The 24,225-nt window shown below is 38.8% G+C and overlaps 1 protein-coding gene across 1 annotated transcript in view; it reads left to right on the top strand.

The window, feature by feature from the left end:
* Window positions 1–23,299, top strand: part of vito (nucleolar protein viriato) — a 42,129-nt gene extending 18,830 nt beyond the window's left edge. Inside the window, exons 3-4 of the mRNA XM_067150028.2 lie at window positions 5,980–6,141; window positions 20,417–23,299. Coding sequence (XP_067006129.1) covers window positions 5,980–6,141; window positions 20,417–20,710 — 456 coding nt within the window. The 3' untranslated portion in view covers window positions 20,711–23,299. The remainder of the gene's footprint in view (window positions 1–5,979; window positions 6,142–20,416) is intronic.
* The last annotated feature ends 926 nt before the right edge of the window (window positions 23,300–24,225 follow it).

The following is a 24,225-nucleotide window of genomic DNA, read 5'->3' as shown; positions in this document are numbered from 1 at the left end:
ATTGCCTCGAAGGAAGGTAGTTCCAGAGCTACATACCTACCTGTCATCGCATGTTGTTATCATTCCAATGGGGCATACTTCGCCCTACCAGTATTTTACAAAGCTTGGAACATGTACAGTACAATGTAGCTAACTGGTTGCCTGTGTCCTAGCCACTGACCATCACCTCATCCTTGTCCAACTCAGCTCCATATCCTGTGCCATGATGCCAATTACATTTCCAGGGCCAAATAAAAAAGTCAGTCTGTGGGAACTATTAGGCCTAAGTGCTACACCCTAGGCCAGGGATGGCAAACCTTTTCCATCTAGTGTGCTATTTCAAGTCTGATTTATTATTCTCAACTGTCTACTGTGCCACCTGTTATTTTCCTTTAAGGAATGGTTTTAATTAATTAATTATTTATTTTATCGCATGTTCCATGGTCATACTTTGCAAATACTGCAAATGTACATTTTTGTATGTTTCAAGAATACCTAACATTATTTGTAAAAAAATTATAAACAGTAATAAGTGTTCATGTCTGCCTCTGTGGTGTAGTGGTTAGCGTGATTATCTGCCACCCCCGGAGGCCCAGGTTCGATTCCTGGCTCTGCCACAAAATTTGAAAAGTGGTACGAGGGCTGGAACGGGGTCCACTCAGCCTTGGGAGGTCAACTGAGTAGAGATTGGTTTCTCCTACCTCAGCCATCCTCAAAGTGGTTTTTCGTGGTATCCCACTTCTCCTGCAGGCAAATGCCAGGATGGTACCTAACTTAAGGCCACGGTCATCCTTCCCTCTTCCTTGTCTATCCTTTCTAATCTTCCCATTTCCCCCACAAAGCCCCTGTTCAGCATAGCAGGTGAGGCCGCATTGGCGAGGTGCTGATCCTCCTCCCCAGTTGTATTCCCCAACCCGATGTCTGCACTCCAGGACACTGCCCTTGAGGCAGTAGAAGTGGGAACTCTCGCTGAGTTCGAGGGAGAAACCAACCCTGGAGGGTAAACTTATTAAGAAAGAAAGAATTAGCATTCATTATAACACACTTCCTCATTAAGTATTTATAGATATAAAAATAAAAAAATACTGATATTGCCAATGGACTTCAAATGAAATATTATTCTCACATTTAGTGTGAAACTTGTTGTAGGATCTTAGTAGCCATGTCATTTATGTTAGGTTCATAACTTCTTGTTTTCAATAACACACACGATGCACTTAGGTCTGAACCAAGACGGTTTCCAACAGTTGATTTCACAAAGTTCATTGTACAAAACGGCTGCTCGCAGGCGTATGATGACCCAAACAAAGTAAGTAGCGCTGTAGCAAGTTTCTTCTTCTCCTTAATCTGCTTACCCTCCAGCAAGGGATCCCACCTCTACCACCTTGAGGGCAGTGTCCTGGAGCGTGACACATTGGGTCGGGAGATACAATTGGGGAGAATGAACAGTACCTCGCCCAGATGGCCTCACCTGCTATGCTGAACAGGGGTCTTGGTGGGGGATGGGAAGGTTGGAAGAGATAGACAAGGAAGAGGGAAGGAGGCGGCCGTGGCGCTAAGTTAGGTACCATCCCAGCATTTGCCTGGAGAAGTTGGAAACCACAGAAAACCACTTCGAGGATGTCTGAGGTGGGAATCGAACCCACCTCTACTCATTTGACTTCCTGGGGCTAAGTGGACCCCGTTCCAGTCCTCGTACCACTTTTCAAATTTCGCCGGAAATCGAACCCGGGCCTCCAGGGGTGGCGACTAATCACACTAACCACTACACCACAGAGGCGAACAGCAAGTTTCTTTATGGCTGAAAACTTCTGTGAGAGGCTGTTCCACAGTTCAAGTATTAAGTTCTCTGGCTTCTGGAGAAAGTATTCATCATCAACAGCACTCTCGATTTTCTTCAATGATTCACCAAGTTGTATGAATTTGTTCAACCATGTACTGCTTTGTTGAAATTCAATCAGCTCCACTTCTGTACGGTCAATATGTAATCAGTCAAACTATATGACCTTAATATCACTCATTTGTGCAATATGAGGTTTTGAAATAAAGTGAAATGTTTTCTCCAAATCTTAAAATTGGGAAAATCTCTTGAAAACAATTTGTTTTGAATTTTGTAGGGCGCCCACATTCTTCTCGCAAATAGACTACTTCTTGTGTCTTCAAAAGTTAATTGATCTGCACAATTTGATATCAATTCGAGTTTTACTTTAAGTGAAGGAAAGGGGTACTTAAATGACTTTGTTTAAACATTCCTGGCGAATACTTCAAGTTTCCCTTGAAATGATTTTATGATCACAAACAGTCTATCTGTAGTATGTCCCTTTCCTTGCAGTTCCTTATTCACATCATTGTATACTGCTGTAAAGTCATGGAGAAACATTAAAATGCACAGCCAAATTAGGTCCGTAAGTTCTGGGAAATCTTCCTGCTTTTCTATCATGAAGAAGCGAATTTCGTGCAAGAGCTCGACAAACTTCTGGCGTACTTGCCCACAACTCAGCCAGCGAACATTATTGCGCTTTACAAGTCCACCATATTGAGATTCCACTTTGTGTAACATCTTCGAGAACTAGCGATTATTTAGAGCACGTGCAGATATGAAGTTCACAATTTGATGAGGGCCATTCAAAAAGAGATGAGGTGGAGGCTATAAAATGAAGACCGCCGAAAGAATAGTAATGTAATTGCCTTCAGAAGAAGGTGCAGTCTCAGTAAGAGCGCTGAGGTCCTAAAGTCTCTGCTGGAGGGACATGATTCACACTGCGTAACAACAGAATGAGCACGCGCACCAGTTGATCGTCCACTGCACCCAGTTGTGCTGACAACAGTGAAATGGAGGCTTCAAAAGAAGAGCAAATGGGTGTAGAGCATTTCCTGACAGCAGAAGGAGTGAGGGAAATTGAAAGTTCATCAAAGAATGGCAGAAGTGTATGGAGAACACTGCATGTCCTTTGCAAGTGTCAGGGTGTGGCACAAGCGAATCAGGGAAGGACAGACTTCATTGGCCGATGATGCACTTCTGGAACGCCACATCGCATTACCAATGCCATTGTCCAGCAGGTGGATGCCCACATTATGCAAGACGTGTGAGTTACAGTAGCAGCCATTGCCGCAGAGGTCGGAGTGAGCTTCGGAAGTGTTCACGCCATCATTAAGGACAGTCTGAAATTTCGCTAAAAGTGCGACCAGTGGGTGCCTCACAGTATTCAACCAGCAGAGGAAGCATGTCGAATGGACCTCTCTCTTGAACATCTGTTGCGCTATGCCAAGGAAGGAGATGAGTTCCTGTCACGAGCGGTCACTGGAGACGAGACATTGCGTCATCACTTCGAACCCGAGTCAAAACGACAAAGTCTCCAGTGGAAGCATGCAGGGTCGCCATGACTCAAAAAATCCGAGCTGAGGTAAGGAAGGCTCTGAGAGGCAAACAATTTACCTCGGACAACGTCAAGCAGTACGCTCGGAACTGGTTCAAAACACAGCCCCAGGAGACGGCCATTCACAGCCTTGTGTCGCAGTTGAAAGTGCCTCAACAGTGTTGCACAATACTTTTGAAATAACGGTATAGGTGGTTTTCATTTTATAGCTGCCGGCTCGTTTCTTTTCGAATTGCCCTTGCAGTTACCACTGAGAGTACACTTTAAATGACTTCATTCCTTCTTTCGCACAAAGGGCTTGCTGGTGTAATATACAATGGAACTGTAAGATAAGCTGTTTACCTGTATCTGCTTCTTTAAGAAAATTCACAAACCCATTATGAATACCCACCATACTTGAGGAAGTATCATTTGTAGCAGACAGAATTTTCTGTACGTCAAATCCCATTTTAATATAAACCTTGCTTCACTTCGTTCTTTATATCTTTCCCTGTTGTAGTTTGTAAGCTCAGCAATATAAGTAATTTCTCCCTTATCACATTTCCACAAGAAAATCGGACAAAAACAGCTATCCTTGCTTGTAATGTCACAACCTTGCTTTCATCAAGGGACATTGAATACATTTGTGAGTTATCGAAACCAGCTTTCAGTTGCTCTGAAACATCTTCACTCATTTTTATTATTCTATACCTGAATAATACCTGAAAGTATTTTTGCTGGCTGGCATTTCTTTAATTCTGTTAATTATTTGTTGTTTGTTAGGAGAGTCTTTAAATAATATCAATAAGAAAGCCTCCTTCAATAACTCACCGTCAGAAAGCGGTTTCCCATGCTGTACTATGCAGTGAGACAGGTGGAAACTAGCCGCACTAATATTATTCCTTGGCTTGAAAGATGCTACAAAAGAACTAGTTTGTTTTGTATATTGTTCAAACGTTTTGTAATTCTTTCTTCACTTGACATGGAACAAACATTTGCATGATTCATCTCAAAATGCGTTAAATGTGCGGGATAAAACTGTTTCTGAACACAGGCAACACAAAGCTTTATTGTTCCTTTCTCTCACTCCAAATTCCCTTGTCTGCTGTTCTTGAGAAATCCGGCCACTACCTAAGTTTCTGCTTTTTTCGGCACCAAAAAATGTTTGCCAGGTCCGCACACAAACTCACCAGAAAACAACATTCAATAAACAGTTACACACTAAGAATAATTACGCCCTACTGGCTACCGTACACAAGTGACTGACATGGGTGTGTGAAGGGCTTGCTAGACTTCCGAACCTATCAGTGTTGCAATATTGCATTTAGGAATGGAACTAGAATTTGGATTTTCAATATTTAATTCTTACACGTAAACACTATGACTACACGATGCACGACATACATATATATATATATATATATAGTCTGTAATACAAGACTTGTATAAAAACGTCAATATGTTCATATGGCGTGCCACCGAAATCGCGTGGCACAGGTTTGCCGTCCCTGCCCTAGGCAATTAGGGGTTTAAAAAAATTTGCGTGGGATTTGAATCACCGTACCCTCTAGCACAGTTCACTATCTTATTTCCGATCACATCTCTACCAAGTGAGCTATTGTGAGGCTTGACATGCACATGACTGTGTGTACGTCTCCTGTTGTAAGGTACATCTTCTTCATATCTGTGCTTGTTTTACAAGTTCATTTGGGGTACCCATAATAAATTTATAGTGGCACTCACGATTCCTCATGTCTTCTAGCCCGTAAGTACACATCTCATTATATTATCCCAGTTTTGGGAGAGGGACCGATGTATTTTAGAGTTGTAGTAAACAGCAGGTTGCATAAAAAACTAGATCGCAAGGGGTGAGTGAACCACCCAGTATAGTGGGGTTTTTTGATTTCATACTTAGTCAATTTTAACATGATACTTAATTGGGTGTGGAATCTGTGTAATTTCAAATAAATAAATAAATAAATAGTGTTGGTAGTATGGAAATATTTCATAATGCTTTTACAAACTCCTTTTAGTAATGTGAGCGATAAATCTCCATGTTCACCATTTGTTTGGGAAGAAAGACGGGGCCTTTTCATTTTCTTTTCCTTTATCTTGTGTAATGAGTAGTGTAAAAAATCCTTTCTGTTTCCTCTGTTGGTACTAATAGAACAAAGTAAATCTTAAAAGCTGCTTTTTAACTCTGAATTCATGGAAATTTGTGGAGCAAAGTAATTCTGTGCTATGCAATCAGTACTGGAAAGGAGCAAACAAGTGTCAAATCGAGACATATAGAGAAGAACAAGAAAAGGAACACACAATGACAGGTCAGTATGGAAAGAGGGAGCAACAGAGAGAGAGAGAGTGAGTAATTTATAACAGGATTTTGTTTTATTATTGCAAAGAGAGAAATTAGTAAATGTATTTTGGTTCAGAAGACTCTTGACAACAATTCTAGTTGTGAACTACCTAAATACTTCACAAGAAATATAGTTTTAGCTTCCATATTTCAGCTCCATGTTTCAAGAAGGCAAATTTGGAGAGAAAATTTGAGAATAGTCCTAGATTACACTTTCTTCTAAAATTTAAAAATGCATTCTACAAATATACCGTCGCAAGAATCTATGAATTTTTTCTTTCATTTCAGGCACGTGAATCATACAAGAAACTTATTGTTTCCCATCGTCCTGTTCCTGAACTGGAACACCTTTTTACAGAAAAGTACGAGCTTGAAAATCATTCTGTAAGCATAATGGAATTGTCTGCATCAGAATTGGCTAAGAAAAACAACTGGATTGGTGAGAATAAGGCAAGTCATTGTGGATTTTTGTACACGGTGTTATGGTAACAATAGATGTGTTAATGTACTCATTCTTTTGTCTATTTGGTGACCCACAAAATTAAACTATTATTATTATAGGTAAAAATTTAAGTGTTTTCATACTTATGACTGCATATTTCAGCAGTGATAATTCTTTTCTTTTTACAGTTTGTTTTACGTCGCACCGACACAGATAGATCTTATGGTGACGATGGCATAGGAAAGGGCTAGGAATGGGAAGGAAGCAGCTGTGGCCTTAATTAAGGTACAGCCCCAGCACTTGCCTGGTGTGAAAATGGGAAACCATGGAAAACCATCTTCAGAGCTGCCGACAGTGGGGTTCAAAACCACTATCTCCCGGATGCAAGCTCACAGCTGCGCGCCCCTAACTGCACAACCAACTCGCCCGGTGTGATAATCTCTTTGGATGTCAGGATGTGTGGTAGCCAAGAGCATGATACTGGCTTCCAACCGAGGCAGTCATGGTTCATATCCGGCCAATGCATGTGGGATTTTTGAAAGTCACATTCCTTTGGTTTGGATTCTATATTTTTGTCTGCTATTTTCTTTACATCGCACCGACACAGATAGGTCTTATGGTGATGATGGGACAGGAAATGCCTAGGAATGGGAAGGAACGGCCATGGCGTAAATTAAGGTACAGCCCCAGCATTTGCCTGGTGTGAAAATGGGAAACTACGGAAAACCATCTTCAGGGCTGCCAACAGTGAGATTCGAACCTACTATCTCCCAGATGTGAGCTCACAGCTGCGTGCCCCAAACCGCAGGCCAACACGCCCGGTTGGATTCTATATAAAAGTACTGTGATTATGGTGAAGATATCAGCAGTTGTGTAAAACTATAAGCTTGCTTTTTGTTGTTGTTGTTTTTGTTTGTTTATTTGTTTGTTTGTTTGTTTGCTTGTTTAGATAATCCATTCTTTATTACTGCCTATCCTGTGCGAACAGGGAAGCGGTATAGACATCAGTTGCATGCTAACCCATTAAGTAATTTTAGGTATTGCCCGTTGTAATATAACATCACCAATATTTCAGCGTTAATACTGAAATTAATAATAATGTTATTGGTTTACATAACTCTTTTTATACTTTTTGGAGATGCTGAGGTGCCAGAGTTTTGCTCCACAGGAGTTCCTTTACATACTGATAAATCTGCTGACACTAAGCTGAACATCTTCAAATATCACCAGACTGAGTTGGTATTCAACTTGCCAAATTGGGCTCAGAAAGCCAGTGCTTCCATCGTTTGAGTAACTTAGCCCAGCAGTACTGAAATTGACTCTCTATTTTAATTTTTTTTTTTTTTTTCAAATTTGGCCAACTATGGATCGCATAGAACTTAAGGCTTCTTGGTCTTTCTTTTCTTCTCCTCTCGAAACCTCTTCATTTTTTTGCTTCTCATTTTTTTCTCCTCTTCAGAAATGACCTTTTGACATCAACTGAATTGATGGGACTAAATTTATACACTGGCACCTTAGGTTCCAAACATTCATCTGGCAAAGACACCGTAATTCCACTCAAGTGCTGACTTATTGTTTGAATCTTTTAGTTCTAGTGGTTTCTCTTCAAATATATATATATACTAGCTGATGTACCCGTGCTTCGCTACGGCATTCTAAGAAAGACTGACTTTGTGGTTTTCTTAACCTGAAATCAACATAGGTCATTACAAAAACGTAAGTATGAATGTAGCGATTAAAAGCAATGCTATCATATAAAATACTCGATCAAATGGAAAGCCGCACGTTTTATCATTTTTAATGAACAGTGCTGTGGTTAGATTGCGGTGCCAGTCTAATAGTCCAAAGTTCCAGAGCTGGGATAATAATAATTTCGTGTGGCTATTTCTAGCCGAGTGCAGCCCTTGTAAGGCAGACCCTCCGACGAGGGTGGGCGGCATCTGCCATGTGTAGGTAACTGCGTGTTATTGTGGTGGAGGATAGTGTTATGTGTGGTGTGTGAGTTGCAGGGATGTTGAGGACAGCACAAACACCCAGCCCTCGGGCCATTGGAATTAACCAATTCAGGTTAAAATCCCCGACCCGGCCGGGAATCGAACCCGGGACCCTCTGAACCGAAGGCCAGTACGCTGACCATTCAGCCAACGAGTCGGACAGAGCTGGGATGACCAGGCCGCAGATTGCCATGAGCACTCATCTGCCATTATTCTGCTAAATATGTACACTGTTCATTCCTATCAGTGCCTCAGAGTAGGGATTGAATAGCCCGAATGCTATGATGATCCAGTGTGTTACGTACCAGTAGTATCAGGAAATGTATAAACCAGGGGAATGTCATGCTAAAGAAGAAAGTTATCTAACTCCCCAGCTAATTCCCATCAATATTGCCGGGCTGAGTGGCTCAGACGGTTAAGGCGCTGGCCTTCTAACTCCAACTTGGCAGGTTCGATCCTGGCTCAGTCCGGTGGTATTTGAAGGTGCTCAAATACGACAGCCCCGTGTCGGTAGATTTACTGGCACGTAAAAGAACTCCTGCGGGACTAAATTCCGGCACCTCGGCGTCTCCGAAGACCTTAAAAAGTAGTTAGTGGGACGTAAAACAAATACCATTATTATCCATCAATATTCAGGCAGGCTGTTACACTCTGTACCACTGGGCGAGTTGACCGTGTGGTTAGCGGTGCGCAGCTGTGAGCTTGCATCCGAGAGATAGTGGATTCGAACCCCATTGTCGGCAGCGCTGATGATGGTATTCAGTGGTTTCCCACTTTCACATCAGTCAAATGCTGGGCCTGTACCTTAATTAAGGCCGAAGGCACTCCTAGCCCTTTCCTATCCCATCGTCGCCATAAAACCTATCTATGTCGGTGCGACGTAAATCAAATAAAAAATACTCTGTACGCAGCAGTAATCCTATCTACCGGAGATGAAGGGCAACAGATGACACAAAGCACATCACGACAAACAATGGTCAATGTAATGTTATTGTTGATCAATGTTATGAGCTTTCTATATTGTAGGCCTTCACATTTAGTTTCTTTCGACTCTGTGATTTGTAAAATATTTTATACCGTAAACTGTAGTTTCTTATTCTCCGACTTAACATACCGATTTTCATTAAATACTGTTTACCCATTTCTGGTTACTCGGCGCTGATATGGACTTAGTAACAAAAATCCAAAATCATGAATATCTTTGTGACCATAGCCAGTACGGTAACAATGTATAAGACATGAATAATAGGAAATTTAATGCTATATAACCCTAGTTATGTAGCATTCATCGATTACACCTCTAATAGAAATATTTGAGAATTACATTTTAGGCCTTCCCCTAAACTACCATTTCACTCAGCGTGAATAAAATAATTTACAGCCTAGACTATAGCGACTTATTTCCTGACTTTGCATACCGATTTTCATCAAGATAGGACTACTAATAACAACAATATTTGAGAATTATATTTTAGGCCTTCCCCTAAACTACCATTTTTCTCAGCGTGAATACAATTATTGATAGCCTACATTGCAGAGGCTCATCCTCCAACTTCATATACCGATTTTCATTAGACCACTAATAACATAAATAGTTGAGAATTCAATTTTAGGCCTTCCCCTAAACTACCATATCACTCAGCGTGAGTAAAATGATTTATAGCCTAGATTGTAGAGGCTCGTCCCCTGACTTCACATACCGATTTTCATTAAATTCTCTTCAACCGTTTTCTCGTGATGCGTGTACATACATACAGACAGACAGACAGAAATTACGGAAAAGTAAAAAGTGCATTTTCTTGTTACAATGGACATGACCGATACAGAAATACCATTCTTTTCAAATTCTGAGCAATGTACAGACAAAACTCTTATATATATATCATCAACATCATCATCATTATTAAAGCGACTGTCATGGTGACGTTAGGGCTCCTGGCTCTCTCTTACACTTAGCCACTTCATGTATATAAAAGAGTACTCAATTTACAATCTAAATTTTACAATTTAACATTTTCAGCATTTTACAATTGAATATACAATAACAGTATATAAACTGAGATGACATAACCTAAATATATTGAACTTGTACAACCTGAAGTATAAATTTCAATTACATTCTATAACACATTTTAATAAACTGTCATATTTTCTCATTCATGCATCCCATTCACACTCAAGAAATCCTGGAAGTGCTTATAAGATGATGTTGGTAGAAGATTTTAAACTTTGACTTAGATTTGCATCCCTAATAGGGAGTTCATTTCACCAGCTCGTTATGGTGAAACATGAGCGATCTGTTGTAAGTTGTTCGATGTACAGGCTTCTGTTTTACGTGCGTAAGAAGTAGTTGTAGTGTATTGTTCTTCTTTCGCTCCTGTGTCGTAATAATCTTAGGATATAAACTCTACCACTTTGAAAAAAGATAAAACACCTCCTCCCTTTTTATCTTTACGTTCAACGAACAAATTTACAAAGTCATCAACATCTTTAAAAAACACGATGTAAAAGTAGTTTTCAAAACCAACAATAGGAATGCACAATTCTTACATAACGCCACATCCATAAACAAGTTCAATAGTTTTTCAAAATCAGGAGTGTAGAGGATTATTTGCAACAGTTTGAATTCTTCTTACGTTGGACAGACCGGAAGGAATTTTAAGATAAGGTACTCAGAACATGTCAATGCCCTAAATACAATAAATTTTCGGCTGTAGGACAGCATATGCATGACTACAATCACAAATTCACAGACATAAAACAAGATATGGAAATTCTCAAAATCATCAACAAAGGACCCTTCCTTAACATTACTGAAAGCTGCTTCATACATATAGATCAATATTTTAATGCAAATCATAATCTTAATGACATTTCAGAAAAGCCAAATATCCTATTTGACCTTCTAATTCCCATTTTTAGAAACGTCAAACCAACAAGTCATTCACAGCACATTTCCTCAGCAGCCATCTCTTTTCCCACATCCTTCGGCCCTGCCTTAATTCTCACACATGCACACACACACACACGTCTCCTACTTTTCTTGAATTAAAAATAGTTCATGTAGAGGATCTTGAGCACTCTTGCTGTAGTAAGTGTTACAATTGTGTTGACTTCTTGCCATTTTTGTGTCGGCTGATGATGACATGGACATATGTCGAAACCGGTCCCATAACATATTAAATAGGTTGCTACGTTAATTCATGCAACAATATTATTGTATTGAATAGGTGGAACATCTTTCTCTTTTTAGCATTGTAATTATTAATTCAATACGGATCAATGATGAAGTTTTTAACTTTAAATATCTTCATGTGCCATCCTGACCCTGTCCAACAGCATTTCAGCAAGATTTTAACAAGTACTACGGGAACATTTCATTTTATTTACGTTGGTTGATGTGGAAACACCATCTAGGAGTTCTGTGTCAGGTGGTGGTTATTTGCAGAGGCGTCCAGTGACTTTGCATACTGCTAGCAACACTCAAGTAGATTTGGCGACTGACGATCTGACTACAGAGTCAACTTTTACCAATTCCCATTTTGCAATTGAAATTGTAATGATTAGCAGTGATGGAACTAACAATTCTATGAATATTAATGCAAAAAAGAGTCTGGATGATGAGCATACTCCAGATGCTTAGAATTTAGAGCTGAATTTATTTTTCAAATTTTACACATAGTTCATCCCAGATTTTAATGTCAGTTGTGTGTTTGTACATTTGTTTAGTTATTAGAAGTATTACATTAAGGCTGACGATGGCCAGCCAAGGCCAAAACTAGTCCCTAGATTAGCAATGTAATTCAATAATATTGCACATATAGTATTGAAAAGGTGGACCATTACGACAATTATTATTATTTGCCGTAATATGCGCAGTCGGTTTTGCTTGTTGTTCAAGTTGAAATTTCTTTTCAAATTTCATTTCCTTCGAGCATACTTGACAATAGATGACAATGCCATCAGTTGAATAATCACCGAGCTCGATAGCTGCAGTCGCTTAAGTGCGGTCAGTGTCCAGTAATCGGGAGATAGTGGGTTCGAGCCCCACTGTCGGCAGCCCTGAAGATGGTTTTCTGTGGTTTCCCATTTTCACACTAGGCAAATGCCGGGGCTGTACCTTAATTAAGGCCACGGCCGCTTCCTTCCACTTCCTAGGCCTTTCCTGTCCCATCGTCGCCGTAAGACCTATCTGTGTCAGTGCGACGTAAAACAAATAGCAAAAAAAAAGTTGAATAATCACTGTTACCTGACAAGCAAAGTCTTCTCTGTACAGGCCTTGAAGGCCCTGGAAGGGGTGGAAGGTAAAGGCTTCCACTAATCATAACCTCGGCACTTGGTGGGGTAGAGGGGTTAGCTCTATGTCCAGCCACCTTTACTCCCAGGTATTAATCTGGTACTCATTTTCGGTGCAGGCCGAGTGAACCTCAGGGCCATGTGTACCTCCAGTAGTGGAAATCTCAATTTTTAAATTCTTTGACTTCCTGACGAGGAATCAAACCCATGTTCTTCCGGGTGAACCGAATACACCTTTACCGCCTCGGCTAAGCAGCCCCTCCATTACCTGACACCCACTGATTTAAAAAATACTTTCTGCTGCTCTTTTCTTTAGGCATTTTGAGTAAAGGCTATGTAGACTAAGAATAAAGTAACACAACTGAAGAAACTCCTCACAAAATTAACTCCGAGTTACTGCCTGCCAAGATGGTGAAAGTAATGTCGCACCTTATCCCTTTCTTGAAATAGCCAGGCAGCATACTTACGTAAAATACTGTTATCTCGTTATCTGTTTCTCAGAAAGTTGCTTACAAGGGATACTGCCCAGATGGGAAAGGGATGTCCTACCCCATCCCTTTCTTGAAATAGCCAGACAGCGTGCTTGTGTAAAATACTGTTATCTCGTTATCTGTTAGTCAGAAAGTTGCCTGCAAGGAATGTCCAACATGCAGTGAAACCATTTTTGTTTGAGGTGTTTTAAATTATACTTAATTTCAATAATGTATATGCTGAAATATGCTGTTACTGTTTAGAATATATACTAAATCCAATAAACAGACAAAATATACATTTGCATAGGTGCTTATGCATTTTCAAAAAATCCGCTCCCTAGTAATCGTTTTGGCAACATCGTGTATGTAATTGCCAATAGCAGTGGTCCAAGTACAAATCCATAGGGGACTCCCAGAGGTTTGTTGAGCCACTCAGATCTGTTATGATTTATTGTGAGACATTGACGTTGATTTGTAAGGTATGAAGTGAAAAAAATTATTGTCGTCTGGCTGAAATTTAGGGAGTCCAATTTCGAAAGTAGCAGTTGAGGAACAACGGAATCAAAAGCATTTGAAAAATCAAGTAGAACCAGTACAGTCATTTGTCAGGTGTCCATTGCATGTCGGATGTCATCAGTTACTTTCAGTAAAACAGTCACTGCGCTGTATCCTTTCTCAAAACCAGATTGGTAAGGGTCAAGCAGTAAGTAGTTAGTCTAGTAAGCAAAGACTTGTTTGTGTACCTAGCATTCTAATACTTTGGAAGGGGTTGGGGAATGGATATAGGGCAATAGTCTGATGGTAAACTAGGTGAATTATTTTTAGGAATGGGAATGACAATACCATACTTCCACATAGTTGGGAATACTCCCTGTTTGGGGCACTGATTACATATATGCATCACAATAGGTAATATTGTACCAGTGTTGTTTTTTTACAAAAGTTAAATGTATGGTGTAATTACGCAAAGCATCCGACTTGAGGGAGTAAATTATATGCTTCTCATTGTTCGTACTAACTTTTTTTAGCACAAATTTTACTTGATTTACTTGGGAATTAATATTTATGGTGTTAATATCATCAGCAGAAGTTTGGTCATCATCTGAATTATTATCATTGTTTTTAGTATCATTATTATTAACAGTAATATTATTATTAATGTATGCTGGTTTCGTAAAATGAGAATTTAGATCATCAGGTGGTACACTGGGCATCTCCTTAGTCAGGCTGCGATCTTTACTCATCTGTTGCAAATGTTTCTCTACTAGTGCTAAACTTCCCCTGTTTGTTATTTCTTGTGAATATATTTATACTTGCTCTTATGAATTCATTGAACTTTATTTCAAAGAATACGGTAGTGTTTGAAAACACTAGTGATTTCAGTTTGCTTAAATCTCTTATACAGCATTGCGATTTTCCATCACCGACTTAATTTCATGTTTTAGTGAAGGGTACGAACGGTGAGGAATTTGCTTTTTCAGAGCCTATTTGTCAAACAGAACTAGTATTAAGTTCAATGTGTCAGCCTTACTTTCAATATCATTAGTCACTAGAATGTCATTCCACGGCATTTTGTATAACCTCAGTGTCGACCTTTTTTTAAGTACCTCTGCATTATGTATCTGGCTTTACTACTCCTAGTGAAGTATTGATGCAGTAACAGAGGGGTGGAGCATAGAGGGGAACGTGGAGCGAGTGTTGTTGTTGTTGCTTGAGAGGCATTACTCGAATTGGATTGGGCGGGCCCAGCATTAGGTGTGGCAATTGGAGCGCATGCGTCCTGTGATTTAAACAAACTGGGGACTTTATTCTGATTTACGGCCTGGATTAACCTCGGAGGTGCCTCATATAACGGATTTTTGTTGTCAATGATGTTGTTAAGATTATCATTTTCATTATAAGTTTGTTTCAAATAAATGTACAAGATTTCCGTCTCATTCAATAACTTCCCCTTACCTAGGCTTCTAACGATCGTCAAATCTTTCTCAATTGAGGTGAATTTATGGCCTGTTTCTCTCATATGCTGGCTCATGGCCGAATACTTGTTATGTTTGGGAGCATTGTAATGTTCCAGATACCTTGTGTAAAAGCTCCTCCCTGTTTGACCAAAATATGTGAACTCATATTGTGCACATTTTAACCTATTTTAACCAGACCCTGAGTAAACGTTGTTATTATTATTGACTCTATTGTGGTTGAGGAATACGTTCTGGTTATTATTAACTGTCCTGAAAGCTATGTTGAGGTGTTTTTTTAAAACATTAGTGATCTGATAGATAGCCGGGCTATTATACGTAAATGTGGCGTAGCTGTTTTTCTTGATTTCTCTGGGATTAGGTTGGAAGATAGCTTAGTTTTGATCTTATTAATTAACTGATTGATTACATTTATTTTAAAGCCATTAAACTGAGCTAACTGCCTTATGAAATTCAGCTCTATTTCGAAACTTTTTGGCAAAAGAGGAATTTTTAGTGCCCTATATATTAGACTATGATAGGCAGCTAGTTTTTGGGTCTTAGGATGCAAGGACGAATCTTTAATAGTTATGGGTGAATGAGTAGGTTTCCTAAAAATTTGAAATTAAAGTGTTATCCAAGCGTGTAACCGTTAAATCTAAAAAATTTAAAGAATTATTGACCTCGTCTTCCTTGGTAAATTTGATGTTAGGATCTATTTCGTTTAGTGAGACTAATATATCGTCACTGTCAGTAATGTCCTTATTGATGATCACGGAAGTATCGTCAACAAATCTTAGCCACAAACAAATGCCCTTTACTTGTGAAATAATTTTTGTATGTTGTATAGAGTCCATGTAAATATCTGCTAGAATGCCACAAAGAGGGTCTTCTGCTGATAATATTTACCATTAAAGGAGAAGTAATTATTGTTTAGAACGAAATTCAATATTTTCATGAATTCTTCAATTTCCATTTTACTAAGGTTGCTGTGTTTATTGATGTTGTCATGGATAATTTTAATGGTTTTTTTTGGTAGGAATGCTTGGAAACATGTTTGTGACATCGAAAGAACATAAAACATGGTTGGGTTGCAGATCAAATTTCTTCAATATTTTGCAGAAATTAATTGAATTTCTTAAGGGGGATTTATTGTTGAAAACATAATGTTTTCTTAAAAACCTATGAATGAACTTCGACACTTTATAGGTAGGGCTATTCCTACAATTTATAATGGGACGCATAGGGGTGTCCTTCTTATGAATCTTCGGCAAAGCTCTGGCGGTAGGAATATTGGGGTTCATGTTGAAAAGTCTTTGTTGCTCTTGTTCGTTGAAAAGAAAATTAAGAACTTTTTATTAAAGTTCTTAAATTTCGCTGAATTCTCATAGTGAGATCTTTGTTAACTATCGAATAACTTGTATCATTAAAAATTTCTTCTGTTTTTTGAGTGTAAAAGTGTTTGTCTAAGAGGACCATGGAACCTCCTTTATCTGCCTTTGTAACAATAATGTTATTGTCGTTTATTTTAGTTTTTAATTTCTGAATTTGTTTTTTATGATAGAAATCAAAATTAACATTTATCTCTTCAGCCAGTTTAGGTAATTTCTTTTTTACTTCAAATCTAACATCGTTTTGAATCTCAATGGGGAGTTTCAAAATACTGGTTTCTACTTTTGCGACTGTATTGATGATATCTGTTGTTTTGTTTCGGTTAGGCCAATTATACTTTAGGCCCTTATTCAATATCCCAATCTCATCCTCAGAAAATTTAACATTCGTTAAATTGACTACTGTGGATGGGTTATCGTGTGGGGATACTGTTCTTTGTGAAACTTTGTTATGTGTGGGAGATCGTATCTTAGACTGTACTAATTGGGAGAGTTTTTTATCAAGTGTTGCTTGCTTCCTTTCTAATGCAACATTCAACTTATAGTCTACATGTAGTTGGAGTGAATTCCATTCCAACAGAGACAACTTTTGGGCCAAAAATAAATGAACCTTATATAATTGCAAATTTAAAAGGGCTTTCTTTTTGTACGCTGCTTTAATTTCATTTCTTATCCAAATCTCATTGACTTTGTTCTGAATTCTATTCGTATTGGTTATACCTTTCCTCTGCGTGGGTCTTAGAAATTTTGGAATCAATTTTTGCTCTAGACATTGTTTTAAATATGCTATATCTTTTGTTTAATTGCCTATTTTGACCATAAGATTTTAATGTCTGTTTAAACGATAATTTGCCTGGTTGGCTATCAAGTTACAAGTAACTAATCTCATTTTGTTCCGTATTGAAGATACAATAAGTAAAATTATTTCTTGAATAAAATTACTGTGTCCACCTATTCAGTACAATTATATTTTGTAGTGATTAAATTCTACATGAAATATAAACACTAGTTAGGGACATGTTTCGCCCTAGTTTTGGGCATCTTCAGCCTAATACTAATCTTAAGGTCAAGTCTTAAGTTTATTAACATTGGAACTTAATACTAAACTTAAATTAATATCAAATACTAAATACGATGGTATTATACTTATTACAAAGTTTTAGGTGATATTTACATAGTTTACAATATGTACATTAACTAAATGCCAGAATTTGTGAACAAGGAAGCAATAAAATATTTTATTTTACAATGACTAGAAAACGTCTGAAACGTTTGGATGAAAGTTTATGCAAATGTGTACGTATTGGCTAGAGATTTATCACAGCATGAATTGGAGTTTCTCCAACTGTTTGACTAGAGATTGATCACGGCGTGAATTGGGCCTTCTCCAACTTTATGGATGAACATTAGGTTGAAGGTTTTACAGCTGGTTCGTTCAAAGGTGGTTATAGTTATTATCATAAGTATATTGTTGCAAAACCAGAACCATGGTAAAAGTCAATCGTGTTGGATTTGAATATTCCTTTAGAAAGAAGCCTGGTTGGACGGTAATGTTTAATAGGTTAAAGCATGTATGTTGGAAACATATTGTTGGTACTGTTCATTGGTACTCATCTGATAAAATTTTTTTTAATATTGTGCCATTCTTGTCAATTAATGTTCCCATTGGTGCATTGTTCAACCTTGGGAGGAATTATGAGATGTCTGTAACTGAATAAGAGAAAAAAGGGAATTTAGAATGAAAGAGTTATTTGGTGTTCTACAAATTTACACGTGTATCAACACGACATGTATTAAACGTTAAGAATATTTTCCAGTGTCGACTCAGTTAAGGTAAATAAATAAATGAATACTGGATTAAAGCCACTATATTTATTTAATGAAGCCGAGATTTCAGCCAAATTGCATTGGCCTTTATCAGGGCATGTTAAGTTCTGCTTCCGACAGTGAGCAAAGAAATTCAAAGCTATAAGTGGACGAAGGTGACATCCTGGTAAGATTTGATGTTACGTCATTGTTTACTAATATACCAGTAGAAGAAACGCTGGCTTACATCTGACAATACCTGTCTGAGGACTTGACCAATCTGGCAGCAGTTTGTTTAAAATTATTATTACAGGGATTATTACGAACAGACAGAAGGAGCAGCAATGGGTTCACCTCTGTCACCAGTGGCTGCTAATATTTTTTGAGTCTGCTGCATTAACTACAGCACCATTGAAACCTAAGTGCCTCTCTCGTTACGTAGATGATACATTTTCGGTCTGGCCACATGGAAGGGAAACATTAAATGAATTTTTGGAACACCTAAATTCCATTAACAAAGCAAAGCAAAGCAAAGCAAAGTCATCTCCGTACAGGCCATGAAGGCCCTTGGAGGAGTGGAGATAAAGGCTTCCACCATTGTTAACCATGGCACGTGAAGGGGTAGTGTGTTTAGCTCTACAGCTGGCCGCCTTTGCCCCCAGGAATTAACCTGGTACTCATTTTTGGTGTAGGCTGAGTGATTCTCAGGGCCATATGCACCTCCGGAAGTGGAAATCTCGTTTCTCAAATTTTACACGACTCCCTGACGGGGATTCAAACCCACGTCCTTCCGGGCGAAACAAGCACGCCTTTATCGCCTCAGCCAAGCAGCCCCTAAATTCCATTAACAGTAAATCAAATTCACGATGGAAGTAGAAAATGAAGGTAAATTATCTTTTCTTGATGTGCTAGTATACAAGAAGAATGATGGTACACTAGGCCATGCAATGTACAAGAAACCTACACATTCTGAAAAGTACCTTCATAAGTCCTCACATCACCACCCGTGCCAAAAAGCAGCTCTCCTTTGAATGTTATTTACTAGGGCGAATACCATTGCAGATGCTGATAACCGCTCAAGTGCATTAAGAGAACTGACAACATCCATGAAGAAAAACGGCTATACGTCAGGAGACATAGCACGAGCTCTGAAGATCAAGGAGCCTAACAGGGATAGTACCAACCAGGACTACAGTAAAAAGAAGAAAGTATTCCTTCCTTACGTGGCGGATGTAACTGACAGAATAGGGCGCATTCTTAGGAAGCACAATATAATTCTAGTTTTCACCACAGACCGGAAGCTCAAATCCCTGTTTCGACCATTCAAAGAAAAACCACATCTTGAAACACTAGGTGTGTGTGAAGTTCCATGTGGTTGTGATTGCTCATATATTGGCATGACGAAAAAGATTGTCAGCACCAGGGTAAAAGAACACATTAGGTTGGTAAAGAATGTCGCTCTTTCATCCTCCATGGAGAATGCCATAAGCCAGTCTGCCATAGCAGAACATTTCTACAGTACAGACCATGAAATCCTCTTTGACCAGGTGAAGGTCATCACGCTTGTAAAAGACTTCTCGACTGGTAAGAGAAGCCATAGAGATAGAGCTGCGCCCAAATAACATCAACAGGGAAGACGGCTTAAAGTTATCAAATACATGGAGACCTGTACTGCAGAAATACATGCACAACACCACCATGAAACAGCAGGACGCACTCACGAAACCATCGACAGAGGGCGGTGAATCACAGCACGACGATCCTTGAGTCCAATTAGTGGGGTAGGCCATGGATAGTACGGTCATGACTTCCACGTTTCTTTAAATTTCTTTGCTCACTGTCGGAAGCAGAACTTAACATGCCCTGATGAAGTCCAATGCAATTTGGCTGAAAGCTCGGCTTCATTAAATAAAAATAGTGGCTTTAATCCAGTATTCATTTATTTATTTACGTTAATACTATGAGCCACGAAAACCTACATTCATTACTCCGTTAAGATAACTTTAAAGCTTTTCAGTCTGTTGAAAACACTAATTTTAACCTATATAAACCTGTAAAAAATATACTGTACTAAACACTTAAAACCTTGTTTAATAGTATGTATTTTGTACAGGTATGTTATAGTTTATATGTGTTAGTTAGGTCATATGTATTAGAGAGAGAGAGAGAGTAATTAGAAGCAATACTAGGCTTACTTGGGGTCTCATGATCATCTTGCTATGTCGTGCGATTTGTGATCGTCTGGGGGAGATTTGCTGAATGATTTTTCTTCAACAAAATGGCATTAAAATGTAAGGTTTCAGTATTATTAGCAACTATAAATATTATGTAAATCCACAAATAACAGTTATTTTCAATTGTGCCATAGGTGCAGTATGAACAAGAAGACGATGATGATGAAGAAGAAGATCGTGAGTCTGATGAGGAGAAGGAAGGAAATGAAGTTCCAGGAATGGTCTTGAAAACTCCTAGGGATGTTAAAAAGGTCCTGAAGAAACAAGCTACTAAACAAGTTCAGAAAAGTAAAGCGTTTCAAATGAAAAATAAATTAGAACAGCGGAAAAATAAAAAGAAATCTCTGAAAGTGAAAAAGTTAAGAATGAAAGTACAGTCAAATTGCAAAAGAAGTAAACAAGGGAAAAAACATAGAAATAGGCACTAATGTATGAAATTTCTGATGGATTTTGTATATTTAATTCAATTTTTTCATATATATTAGAATATTTTCCTTGGATGAGTAGTACTTCATATGAGATTTTGGTAGTATTGGATTCAAAATTAAAGCTGCGTAGACTTGTGAACAGGTGAAGAAATCCCCTTGGGAAGGAGCAGTACAGAATATCCATGGTATTTCCTGCCTGTCAAAAGAAGCAACTCAAAGAGGACTCCAGGGACCCTCAACTTGTGAGCGTGGGTTGGCAACAATGGGACCCTCGAGTCCACTTACTCTTCCATGGCTCTTCACATTTATCTCTCCTAGCTGACCTTTCTTGGTCCACTCTTGTTTCTTCCCCACCATGATGGTATTAGGTTTGCAAGGCCTAAGGAGTCCATCATTTTCATGCCCTTCATGGCCCTTATCTTTATTTTGTCAATAACCTCATCCTTTGAAGAGTTAGATCTCTTCCATTTTTACTCTGATTAGCTTTATGAGATGATGGTTGCCCAGTTGTACTTCTTCTTAAAATAATTACCCCCGTCAAGTGAAGAAATGAGCGTATTGGTGTTTTAGTACAAAAATACAGTTTCTGTTAACCACTTATTAAATTATCATAGCCACACTATACACTATACACTATGTTGCCATTAATGACCAGGCACCCATCGAAAGGAAAATAGATTGATCCCATCAGTCAAGCCTTTTGTGAGCCAATATAAGGCCATGAGTGCTTGGTATATATGTTTTTTTTTGGCTAGGGGCTTTACGTCGCACCGACACAGACAGGTCTTATGGCGACGATGGGATAGTAAAGGCCTAGGAGTTGGAAGGAAGCGGCCGTGGCCTTAATTAAGGTACAGCCCCAGCATTTGCCTGGTGTGAAAATGGGAAACCACGGAAAACCATCTTCAGGGCTGCCGATAGTGGGATTCGAACCTACTATCTCCCGGATGCAAGCTCACAGCCGCGCGACTCTACGCGCACAGCCAACTCGCCCGGTGGTATATATGTTTACTGGTTACAGCGGTTGAAATGGTCGTACAAGAGGTCACTGAGGTTGTAAGAGGCATGGCTAACATCCATTGATTTGGTCATTCAATCCATGAGATTTCTGGCAAGTTTCAGATTCCACATTCAACAGTGAATGATGTAGAGGTGAAATGGCAACGCTAAGGAAACCAAAACAGTTAACAGGTAGGGATCATCGAAGCCTTCCAAATGTGCTGAAGTCAAACTGGCAAGCTTCATTAGAAAGTGCGGCCATACTACATGTTGTGACAGTCCAATGGACAAGTATGGACCTGGCGAAGGCCAGGTAAACATATCATACCAGGGTGCATTGTTCCCTCTGTGAAATTTGGTGGAGGCGGTATTACGGTTTGGGCCTGCTTTTTGTGCTTTTGTCTTGGTCCATGGAGATTAGTTCCTTGAACCATGAGTACCAAAACCCATCAAGCATATTGGACAATTCTGTGCTACCCACCCTTCGACAACAGTAGGGAACTCCCTTTTCATTTACATCATGATGATGCATTCATTCATAAAAAAGACCATAACTTGAGTGGTTTGTTGAAACAGAAATGAGTGAAATTGAATGGTCGAGTTGCAGTGCCAGTCAGTTGTCAGACCAGATCGCCTCAAAATGGCCATAGAGCTGTTCACCATTTTGCTGGAGGAATGGAAGAAAATACCTGCAGATATGCACTGAAACTTAGTGGAGAGTCTTCCTAGAATAGCTGTACCAGTACCTATGAGTGTCTGTAATCCTCTGTGCTGCAAATGGCTCATTTTTGTACCTAAGGGTTATTGATAATCAATTCTTTGCTGAGTTTCCAAGATTACAAGTAATGAAAATCCATTCCACAACAAACACCCTATAAAAAACTAAATAGAACTATGCAAAACCTTAAATAAATTTAATTTACAACCTAGCCATATAATGTATTCTTCTGACATTACCAACATGTAATCGAATATTCCCGCTAAGGAAACTATAGAAATTATACAACAATAATATTTCCAGATACAGCACTTTAAGTCTATTAGAAATAGAAGAATGCTTAAAATTGCTAAACTTCATCCTCCATAATAATTATTTCACCTTCAACAACAAGATATACAAATAGGAAGGTCTTGCCATGGGAGACCCCACCTCGGGAATACTCGCCGAAATTTACATGGATAATCTCGAAAATAGTAAAATAACAAAAAGCATTAATGGATTGTGTCTTTGGCTACGCTATGTCGACACGTTAGCAATAATTGACAAAAGTTGCAACAATAGTGAAAACATACTAACCTACTTAAATAACCTAGACAACTGCATTAAGTTCACCAAAGAGGACGAGGACAATAGTCAAATCAATTTTCTCGACATTACAATTACTAGGACCCTTAACAATTTCGATTTTCAAATTCACAACTATAAAACAAAATTCTCTTCACCCACAGTCACACAAACATTTTACAGTTTAGTGTACAGAGTGCTAAAAATTCCTATGTCAACCGCCAATTTGAAAATAAAAATAAATACCATGAAAGAAATAGCTAGTTTCAATGGATACAATCCCTCAATCATACATAAAATAATCAACAGAGGTGCCAACTTTTGAAGTGGGTTATCAGTAATCACCCTCCGCCCCTCAAAAATTTTCGAGTTTAAGTCCAGAGCATGTCCTCCATTCTCGAAGATAATACCCCCTTTTTCCTTCCCGACACAATATATTATTAAGTATATCATATTACGAAATAACATTTGCACAGTACCTTTTAATTTAATAATAAAATATGCTTTGTAACTTGTTTCGCATCCAGCAGATTGTTTGCAGTGTAATTATTCTTGAAACATCCGTTCCCCCTGTGATGACATTTTCGTCTTCTGAACCATAAACGATTCCAGTGTACATGTCCTTAATGCGGCCTTCAATTCTGTAAATACATTTCTTAAGGATTTGTTCAGGAAAAGAGCAGAGTAACTCCTTCATTCGCACAACGATTTGTTTTTTTTTTTTTTTTTTTTGCAAGTTGCTTTACGTCGCACGGACACAGATAGGTCATATGGCGACGATGGGACAGGAAAGGGCTAGGTGTGGGAAGGAAGCGTCCGTGGCTTTAAGGTACAGGCCCAGCATTTGCTTGGTGTGAAAATGGGGAAACCACGGAAAACCATCTTCAGGGCTGCCGACAGTGGGGTTCGAACACACTATCTTCCGAATACTGGATACTGGCCGCACTCAAGCGACTGCAGCTATCGAGCTCGGTACACAATGAATTTCACAACGCTTACGATCGAATAAGTATCGTTGCCAACTCACAAGCAATGAAACGAGGAGGATTTATCAGACAAGCTGGAAAGGATTGAACATATTTGCTTCTTTATTTCTTTTCTTCGTAGAAAATGACTTTCGTGATAATGTCGCTTTTCCGTAATAATTTTCCCTTTGACCGTAATGCCGGAATCATGAGATGAAATCCGTAATAATTACGGACAACCCGTAATAGTTGGCACCTCTGAATCA

This window comes from Anabrus simplex, chromosome 6, assembly GCF_040414725.1.
Source record: "Anabrus simplex isolate iqAnaSimp1 chromosome 6, ASM4041472v1, whole genome shotgun sequence".
In the NCBI taxonomy this organism is placed as follows: domain Eukaryota; kingdom Metazoa; phylum Arthropoda; class Insecta; order Orthoptera; family Tettigoniidae; genus Anabrus; species Anabrus simplex.
The sequence above is the reverse complement of the archived record's forward strand: the minus strand, read 5'-3'. Positions and strand labels throughout refer to the sequence as shown.